Raw genomic sequence first — 10875 nt, forward strand, 5'->3', positions numbered from 1 at the left:
TGGAAAAAAAAAAAAAGAGAAGCGGGAATCAGATAGTGCCTCAGTGAGAAACAGGAAACTTTCCTCCAGATTTTTTCTCTTTCTTTGTTTAAGCTATTATTTTCATTTCACCCTCAAATTATTAAATACCTCTTAAATGATTTCCCTCAGGGCTTTGGAAGGAAATGTTCTTATACACTAAATCCCTTGATAAGAGATGGTATTTTCCAAGTGTGTCCAAACCTCTTTGTTCTAATCCACCCAGTGGGTTTTATAGTACACTAAAGGTAACAGACACAGGTCTATGGGATTGCGGTTCTTGGGCAATAAATGACATATTTCCATGAACATTAAAAACATTACATTCGGTGCAAAAACAGCTGTTTGGAGTTGCTGTGACTACGCGGGTAAATAAAACTGTATCCAGATTACATAAGGAGTGCCACATTTTTTTGCAAGCCTGCAACACTGTTTGGGCTAACAGTAAGAATGGCACAATGATAGCTAAAAATAAACTACCGCATATGCAGTAAACTATTAAGGCGTGTCCAGCCTTCTTGTCAGCTGTTCTCTCTTAACATTAACCTAATAGTTTATATATTAATTGTATGAAAGCTATAAAAATATACTATTGAAACAATTAAGCCCTCTTTTGGTTTTACCTATTCATTTTTAACACTTTTTCATAATATTTAAACTATTCATTACTTTTTATTTTTGCTGTTCAGCATTTATCTATTAGTTATATTCCTCTATTTGTCATTTGCTGTATAATGCATGCTGTGCAATCCTGCAGTTATAGTAAAAGAAAAAATAACTGACTGTCAAAGTTATTTATCAAATAAATAAAACCATCTCCGCCACAGCTAGCACACCACAGATGTCCATGATTCTCATTCATTTTATTTACTTTTAAACTTGAAATGGTGATGGAATAAATACAAAAGCAACGTGGAGATTTGGACGCGAGCGCCGACGTTAACGGCGTCTTTGGATGTTTCTTCAAACGAGAGAAAATACAGGACGATGGCATAAACGGCGCTGTGCTTCTCGGTCTTCAGAGTTGATTAACTCTCACTTAAAGCAATGACTTATCAAGACACATCAACATCTAAGATATTTACAATCACGTGATTACTGTAGGAAGAGCTAAAAAAAATAAAAGGTGTTTGAAGAAATGCCTCCTTTTCCGTGTTTTCTAACAAAATGTGACACATATATTCTCAGTGAAAATCAATTCCACAGCTACTTCGTGGCTGCTGCAGAAAAAAAAGAAGAAAAAAAACAACAGTACAAGGAAATATTTTTTTTTATAAAACAATCTCATGAGCAGTAGCTATCTACACAGTAAGATAAAATGTCTGTATATAAAATTGCAACTGCAAGCCTGACTGGGACGTTAAGTAGCTTTAACCCTTGATTTCTACTGTAGAAATCTGATCATGTAAACCCTTTCTTCTACGCACACAGATCCCAAACAGGGACGGTCACATCATATCGGACAGCAGTTTCGCTGGAAGAAACTGCGCTCTTTTGACAAACATCAGCTGCACAACCGAAGTGGCTGCTCAAGTAGTGATTCAGAAAAAAAAAAAAAAGGCTAGCCAGGGTGGATAGAGGATGATCGAACCCACCCATCTTTGTTTACAAGAGCGAGTGGAGGGATTTTTCTTTTTTGATGGGGTTCGGAATAGATACTGACTTTCTGAATAACATTCATGCAACACATGTAAACAATATTTTGCTTCTTGCCAGGTTATGCGGAGGTCTTCCCATGTCATCTGGATGACTGGGTTGTTCTCTCAAGTTATTTGCAACACACTTTCATGCAGTCTTTTAATTTCCTCTGGTGATTTGATCTGTTGGGAGGAGATTCTGTCATGCACTGAAATCCACGTAAAATCAAATGGAAACATAAACTGGTGTAAAGTTTAAAGTAAAAAAACGTAAGTACGTGTTAACGCAACAACAACAACAACAACAACAACAACAAGAAAAATGTCCGTGACAGCTTCCAGCATTGACAGAGATGTTGATATCAGAGTGCCTCTCCTGTCATGTCAATGAAAGTCCTTCACTTGAGTCTCTGAGTGTCATACGTGGGGCTAAGAAGTTGTCACACCACAGAAACACCCTGCGCGGGGGAGTTAAGAGCTGTTTCCACGTCGGGCCTCTCAATGCGGGCCAGCGCAGAGCACAGCAGTCCCAGAGTGGAGCCTTCTTTCTGGGCCCAGTTAGAGAGGAGAGTGTGAGCGGGGGCCTCCCCGTGCCCAAACAGGTCCAGCTGTTCGGACTCATAGCCCAGAGCTGCGCCCAGGTGCCTCCACCCCCGGCCGCTTCCGTCCTGCAGGAGGCGCTCGACCTCTTCCTGTCTGTGTGGGGGAAGGTTGATATACAGGCGATTGTCCTGCTTGCTGTCTCTCTTGGTGCCTGTAAAAAATAAAAATAAAAAAGGCTTACTGATTGGCTGTATCTATCCAGAAGCTAACCAATACAATATTTTTTATTAATGATAACAGAATTTACTATGGAGGCAAATTGTCTCATCATTATTCTTCCACTTTAAGTTGTGGAATCTTCTTGTAAACAAAGAAGTGTGCATTTTTATAAAAAAAAAAAATTTGCAGGATATTTTTCTAACACTGTCACATCATATTACTCAAACCCTATCTAATAAAGCTGTTTCCAATCATCTACTAAAATGCAAGCCCACCAAATTAACAAAAAAAAAAAAAAATGCAATTCTGATTTTGAAAACCCACAAAAGCACAAAAATGACGTGTATAATTTGAAAAGTCCTGGTAAACCATCAAACATGTTTGGGTGTGGGAGAAAGATTGAACTTTTAAACAGAGGGTAATCGGAAAAACAGCTGAGAAAACGACGCGTGATTTGGCATCTGACATTCTTTCACACAACAGGCCATTCTGGAGAGCAACGTGACGCTCTCGCTGAGCAAACTGAAGCTCGGTGATCGTTATTGTTTTCAGCCACTAAAAATGACACCATGCATATGCCTAAAGTGTCCCTCAACAGTCCACCTCAGTCAGTCCCACTGATGGGAATTAAAGGAAGCTGTGCGAGCAGTGAGCTGGGCTGTTTTGCACATGAGGCTTTGACTGAATTTATGAAAGAGAAGCATCAGAATCCTGGGAGAAACTTGATAAAATAATAAACGGTGACAGTTTAATTATGTTTATGGCCGTTTTTGGAGAAGCGATCTACAAAATTGCTCGACTATACCATGCATTTCTCAACAGCACATTGAGTTAAAGTGCAAGTTTTTTCAGAAACCTTATTAAAACGTCTCTGGAAGCCTCGGGAAACTTTGATCAGCTTATGTTCAAAGACGCCACGTTTACCACACCTTTGCTGGGCTGGTTGTCTTGCAGGCTGTATGTGTCCAGAAAAACGCCGCTGTCACTTTGGAGCTTTTCTCCTTCTGGAGATGTTCCCAACTCGGCCGCACGGGCCTTCGAGAGGGCCTTCTTCTGTTTACATGATCTCCAGCTGAGAAGGGCAGAGAAAAAACAATGTAAGTTAAACGAACCACGGTGACCTGATTTTGATAATACACACATTTTTGCGCGCTAGAACCCATCCCGTGTGAGAACGCACCATTTATAAGCCACGTAAACAAGCAGGCCCAGCACTACGGCCGCCAAAACGGACACGTAAGCAAGAATGTTGTTGCTGCTCCCCTCGTCCTGCGGCGTAAACTTGGGGGTGCCGGGGACGGAACTGGTCTCCGCTTCCTCGTCTTGGGACACGTCGGTCGCAGCGGGGCGGGAAAGAATGTGCAGCTTCCTATCTGTTGAGACGCAGAAAAGGAGACATGTCAGGGAGAGTATCGTTGCATCTCCACATATGTACATCAGAACACATTTGGACGCCATAAATTAGGGCCAGATGTAATGACAGCCTCAGTCATCCCGGTCTCCTGGGGTTTTCAAACCTTTCATTGCCCCTGTTTCTAGCCTCGTTCTCCCTCCTGTGGTCTGACTATTTCAGGATCAAACGCTACCAGTTACTGTGCTGACCTGTGCGGGGTCAAAGGGTCGTGACATATGGGCCGACAGTGTGTACAGATGACCTCACTCCTGGAGAGCGAGTGTAGCCATTTGGGAGCGCGCAGACTAGTTGTAAGGGTCAGCAGCCTCCCTTGGCCTTCAGGTTGTCGGGGGCAGTTGACCTAAAGACCTGCCAAGCACATATCAATTGAACTACAGCACTTAAGTGGGTTTTTCTTTTTCACTGCTGCTCATGTTTCCCTGCTCGGAGCGTTCAGAGGTGAGGTGTGGATGCAGGTGTTGACCACATGTCCTTTAGAGTCTCACACACGCCCCCACTCCTTGCTCCCCCCTCTGTCCTGTTAGTTCACTCTTTTATCTTTTTATCTACTGTTGCTGCCTGACCCTGCATCAGATCTTTAAAGAGTAAAGCTGGCACTAGTCTGTATTGTTCTCAGCCTGCCCTTCAGAGCTTTCCAAAAATACAGTTTCATTTTGAAAACGTGAGATCCTAAAACAGATGGGCACCATACTTTTTAGCGTATTACGTTACTGAAACTGGAGTAAACGTAAAAAGTATATTTGTATATACAGCAGATAAAGAAACTATCAGTCTATCAATTTATTGTGTTTTGTGGGTTTATAGATCAATTAGAATCATAATAATCATTATAAGACATAAAACTTTACCAAACTCACGCCAGACGCTCCTACTCACCCATGCAGAGTGTGTCCGAGTTGGGCATACAGGGCCGGATCTCCACCTCGCTGTCAGAGCACTGAGTGCAGGTGTGGCACGGCTTGGTGTCATAATGAGACTCTGAGAAGGTTCCCGGGCCACAGACCTGGCACACCGTATTTCCCTGAAGGCCGCACTCCCGCACAACTCCCTCGCCAAGATTGCATTTGGAGCAAGGCGAGCACACGGAGTGGGTGTCCCAAAAGAAATAGCCGCTGTCGCACTCACACTGTGTGTTTTGAGTGGCAGAGCAAGAAGCCAGCGTGGGGACGCCATACGGGCACTTGGCACACGGAAGGCAAGGGCCGAGGCCATCGGATGATGAAAACGTTCCTGGGAAACAAAAACAACAACAACAGGAATCAGAGTCAGACTGAGTGAAGCGAGGTGCACTGTAAAACGTGAGATCCTAAAACAGATGGGCAAAGGCAAGGATAAGACGGGAAAAACACGAAGCAGTGAGATTATGGGTGCTTACCCTGTGGGCATGGCGTGCATTTGGTATCTTCTTTCCCACACTCCACCTCCGCTCCGGAGCCGGCAGGACACAGACTGCAACACTGCCCTGATTCAGTGAGCTTACCACTGGCACAGGCATTCCCAAGAGTAATCTACAGTAAACACATGACACGCTCAGACAAAATACCACCACTGTGATTTTAAAACACACACCATCTTACGTGCTGGACCTTTTGACACTACAGTTACAGTGTTTAACTTGTAACAGAGCAGTTGCCAGAAAAAGAAAAAAATACAACATGAGAGGATGTTTTTTCTCTCTCCAGGGATTTTTGCCTCACAACTCTTTTAGGAAGACACGGGGAAGTGGGTGAACTGAAAATGGCCTTTCTTTATCTTTCTATCTGCCTCGGTTTTCACTCTCTAAGTGCTCCTTATCTGCAAGTGGGTAATGGAGAGCCCAGCTTGAGTTATGACATGAGGAACAGATCAGACATTCCTCACAGCTTGTGCAGTGCAGCGGGGTTGGTGCCTGACAGGAGTGGCTGGCTTTAATCAGTTGGCTTTAGATCAGTGGAAGGAATAAAACATAAGGGGGGCGACGGAAAACAATCAGGAAGGGATGGAGGAAGGAGTCAAAAAGACCGTCCGCTTTTCCACTCGTTTCAAAATCAGTGTGAATGACAATGTGTAACTGTCTCTGAGAATACAGTGTGTGGTGTGTGTGTGTGTGTGGTGGTGTGGGGAGGCGTGGGGGTGGGGGGTATAAAGGAGACGGTTCCGGCCCCAGGCGAGGGTGTCAGTTAACCAAGGCTGCCCAGCATGAGGGTGTCCGTTTGGGTGAGAGGGGGTCTTTGAAGTCCCCAAGCCCTGCAGGCGTGTCTATGAAGGTCAGTATTTCGCTAACACCCCTTCTCCAGGCATCTTAAACATGCACACATTTAAGGGAGATTGGCCTACTCAGCCCGGGGGCTGACGAGAGCAAACAGATGTCTAACAACTAACCTCCTGCAAAGAGGAAAAGTAACAGCTAAACAGCTCGATGATGTCTCTCTTTGTCTCTGAAGTCTGCCAAGACACATCGGACGTGTGTGAACCTGCAGAGCCCCAGACAAAAGCCCACCAGAAGCACACACCGCACAGACACACATTGTGCCATGCCCCCGAGTCGCAAAACACTAAAATGCTCCATGCTGAAGCAGCTTTGAAAAGGGGGGCTAGCCAAGTTCCAAAAACAACAACGGCCAGTTTCACTGCAGCGCTTTCATTGGAGCCTGATGATATCGGGAGGCCAGCCACAGAGCCCAGATCAGAGGTATTAGGAGACTGGGGTGGTGGTATCCAGCAGGTAGGAATCAGCAGGACATCTGAAGCTGGCAGACTGTGACCATGTCTGGACCGGACTGTAATAATACGTAGCACAAAGGCATCATGGTAACTTGTGCTGGTCCTCTCCAGATGAAGCTCTTCTCCTAGCACTTGGCAACCTTAATCTATACTTCGATAAACATTTGCCGACAGTGGCTCTGTTTTATTTGAACCCCCAGCTTAGATTTCTGTCATTTTGCTGTGCCTGGTGAGAGTCTGGGCTGCTGCAGCTCTGAAAGTTTGACTGAAGGGTTGAGAGCAAGCAAGAACCGCTAAAACCTCAACACAGTGTACAACGAAAGATTTAGACCATGCCCCACAGAAGGCAAGCAGGAATAATAACCTACTCAGTGGAGCAATAGCTAAGTTATGATCTACTTTATATATTCAGCATGGCATAGTACTATATAAGGATCTGATTTTCACTGGCATGAGAAAATATTACTTGATACTGAAATTCCTTTGTTACCAACCTGAGGGACCAAACCTCCCTCAGTTTCATGAGGTCAGGCAGCATCTAGCTGACAAACTCAGCCAATCTCATCCTCGTATTCCCTGCAGTGGAAGCACCACTACTTTATGAATGAAACAACATGTCTGAGAAAAGTGCTGATGACTGAAAAAAAATAAATATACAGTTTCTCAAGAGTTTCCATAACACTGGTTTTACTGAAGGACTTGCCCAGAAACTGTTTATGTGAAGCATCTAGAACCTGTTGACACACAAACAATGCCTTAAAGCATAGTGAACACGTTTTGACGTTCAGCATTAACCGGTATTGATGCCTTAAGACGTAATTACGTAGTATTACAGCAGTAATGAATACAAAACCTCTACACTGCATCAATTTAACTCATCTAAAAAAGAAGAAAAGACATGATAAAGACATGCATCTACGCTTCATTACCTTATTGTGCTAAAATGTTGTAAAATGTGTAGCATAGGTCGACCAGCCACAACATTAAAACCACTCACAGGAGAAGTAAATAACATTGACCATCTTGTGATAATGCAATGCTCCGCTGGGAAACTTTTCCGTGTGGATGTTACTTAGACATGTACCACCCACCTAGACCAGACCAGACCAGACCAGGCACCCCCACCCCATAGCAATGACTCTTCCTGATAACATCCCCAGCAGGATACAGCCTGACACAGGCACATACAAAAAAATAACGTTTTAAGAACAACTCAAAAAAACATGAAAAACAGCACAAGGTGTTGACCTGGCCTCCAGATTCACTAGAAACTGATCAAGTATCTGAGAGATGACCCACAGAGACCCCTCCCCTCAACCCATAGGACCCAAAGGCCCCCACTAACAACATTCTGTTGCCAGACACCACAGGACACCCTCAGAAGGACCATGTCCATTCTCTGATGAGTCACAGCTGTTTTGGAGGCACAAGGGAGACCTACACAATAGTAGAAAAGTGGTCATAATGTTATGCCTGATTGGTATGAATTAACAGAAGAAAGAGGAGGCACAGCTGCCTCTCATAAATTTTGTCAGGGAACAAAATTAAAGGATTTAAACAACTGTTATTTTTACTTAAGTGGCATGCAATGCACAATGGGATTTACCATTTCAGCATTTAAGTAACTTGATTTATTTGTTATCGACTTTATCTTTTTGCTGTATTTACTTGTCTTGCTACAGTAGCATGCAGTGTCATTATGTTCAATTTTCCAGCAAAGTTTAATTTGCTGGCCATGACCCACAGAGCGGTGCGTCTTATCTGTCGTATTTGGGGCATAAAGTCTGAAGGGAAGCAAGCTGCAGTTGCTTTTTCCATTAAGGTAAGAAGCTGCAATCTGAAGGGATTCCCCAGTGAGAACAGACGGACCACCGAGGAGCAGCGCTTTCAATGGGGCTCTCAACTCCACGGCTGCCGGAGTCACTCAGTCATCGCGGATCAGACACACACGCACGCGCGTGCATGCACACACACACACTCACACTTCATGTCAGCCATCTCTGTTGCTGGAACATTTTCTCTGTCCTTCTGAAGTGGGACCACTTTTGAAGCGTCCGGGCTCGAATTTCCACAGTTAATCTAATCTGCGTAAAAAATAAACACACAAAAGGATGCTCTCCCACTGTGAAGACGCTGACCCATGAGCTTTCACAATTGGGCTGTGAAGGCAACCGGCAGAGGTCTTTCAGCAGAGACAGCCTTAGCCGAGGGAAACTAAGCTGCACATCCCATCAGAAATGATTACTGTCACTGGTATACAGGCAACATCAGGGACAAATTAAAGGACACGGGTTTCTCTCTTCTTCTTCTTTTTTTTTTTTTCTTAACCAGCAAAAATGCCTCCTATAACTGTGATCATAAACCAAACAAGATAACACACAGAGACACAATGATCCGTAAGTCTGGAAATTCAGATGACTATGGCAATAAACTGAGCTACTCACCCCCCACGTACACACATAAACACCACAAACTGGGAGAAAATGATGATAATTGCTCAGCTCCGGATATCCAGACCCCAGCTGTACCGCCAGGCCACATTTTCACCAGGAATCGCCGTAGGCAACAATTGTGGCAACATGTACAGTAAACTACGAGCAATGTGAGCCTGAGAAACAGAGTCAAAAATCGAGAAGAGTGCTCGTATGCATTTTTTTCATTTGAGAAAAACATCTTCTTGGCTTTCCAGAAAGATATTCTGTTGATGTTATACCCCTATAATCTAAATGAGATATGAATCTTTTTTTTTAAAAGGGCTAAAGTGCTATCTAAACACTTTGATCTAACAAAAGTGCTTTGACTCTGAGGAGCATGTCTAGACAGGACTACGAGCCCCACGGGCTTTAAGAGGTAGATGAGTGTCAAATTATTATCTGCAACTGTGGAGGAAGGGCCTTTGTTTTTACCCAGATCCCGGCTTAATCATACACTATCAAACCCGGCGGAAACTTTAATTCCGCTCTAAAATACACCATTCATTACTCCGTGGGCCCATAATCTCGGTCAACTGTGTGATCCTATGTTTTGTTCTTGTCTGAAGTTGTACATTCTGGCCGCTGCACATGGACATGGGCCTGAAAATGTGTCATGTGAGTGGACGGATGAGACTTCCCGCTTTGGCTTTACATGAAACAAAGACTCTCCACACATAATTGATGCTGACCTCTGTGGTCATCTTTTACGTGTGGAGACTCCTCGGCGGCCTGTAAACTAGAACTGGCACCAGTGGCTGGATTTCACTTTAGTTTAGTCCTGGGAGACTTAAAGAGAAGACATTTAATCAGAGGTCTCCTATTCCTTTTCCCATTGTTATTTAGAAACTACAGAATGACAACACATATATTCACTAACAGGGCCCGTGTGACACAGCCTCAGTGAAGTATGGCTCTGTGGTGGAAAACAGATTTCCTTTGGGAACAATGGTGCAAAACTAAACCGGGTGCCTGAAGTTGGCAAATACTAATGTGCAGTGTGTGCGGAGCAATTGAGAAAGCATAAATACTTTTGAGGTATGAAAACAAAGTATGAATCATGATTTAGTAAAGCAGTAATTATCTTTTGCTTACTTTAAACAGCAGCAGCGCGCATATGACAAACGGTCTCATGGCTTCAGCCTCCAGGATCCTCCTTTGCTTAGCGCAGACACACTGGTGCGTCCCAAAATCTCCGGCAGGACTTCTGTCGGTCTGCAGCCTTCAACAATGGCACAAAAAGTGCCAACCCCTCCAGTTCTTTGAATCTAATCAAAAACAACCCACTTCTCATAAAACGCAAACAGCGGAGGTCGGTCATATAGTCCAGTAATCAGATGTGGGGCTTTTCTTTTTTTTTTTTCTTCTGCAAGAGGCTTTAAAATTCTTTCAGTCCGAAAATTCCTATGTTCAATGCATTCCTTGATAGTGTTAAAGTTAAAACAAAGTTTCATCTGTTTCAGCTCACAAGATGCGTGCGGCTTCCTCTTCTCCGCAGCTTTGGAACAGATGCGTCAGGAAAAGCTGCTCCTGCAAGCACCTCCTCGGCCTTTTCTCCTCCCATCTACTCAGCTTTCAGTGCGGCGCCGTGATTGGCTGCATCCCTGAGACGAGGAGCAACAATGGTTGATGTGCCCTCGTCTACCTCCTGGGGTAAAATAAAAAAAAAAACTGATGTAAGTTCATGTTATTTATGTTTTAAACATTCATTGTATATGTGAAGTTGTCATATACGGAGACTTGAATAAATAAAGAGGGCATAAAAAAACTGAAGTTTGGAAATAGGCTATGGTAAGAACTGTTCTGTTATAGGTGCTTGTATTTTACAAGAAGTTGCTTTTTCTAAATGCATTTTTCTTTTCTCGTTTAA

General features: G+C 43.7%; 1 protein-coding gene across 1 annotated transcript; it reads right to left on the reverse strand.

Moving 5' to 3' along the window:
- Positions 1–1270: 1270 nt before the first annotated feature.
- On the reverse strand, positions 1271–10578 carry nradd (neurotrophin receptor associated death domain). Its single transcript, XM_084556303.1, has 6 exons — positions 10101–10578; positions 5207–5339; positions 4708–5061; positions 3598–3790; positions 3347–3489; positions 1271–2409 (listed from the first exon to the last, which is right to left on the reverse strand). The coding sequence occupies exons 1-6, from the start codon at positions 10137–10139 to the stop codon at positions 2096–2098; spliced, it is 1176 nt and encodes a 391-aa protein (XP_084412429.1). The 5' UTR covers positions 10140–10578; the 3' UTR covers positions 1271–2095.
- Positions 10579–10875: the final 297 nt, after the last annotated feature.

This window comes from Chelon labrosus (assembly GCF_963514085.1).
Source record: "Chelon labrosus genome assembly, chromosome: 12".
In the NCBI taxonomy this organism is placed as follows: Eukaryota; Metazoa; Chordata; class Actinopteri; order Mugiliformes; family Mugilidae; genus Chelon; species Chelon labrosus.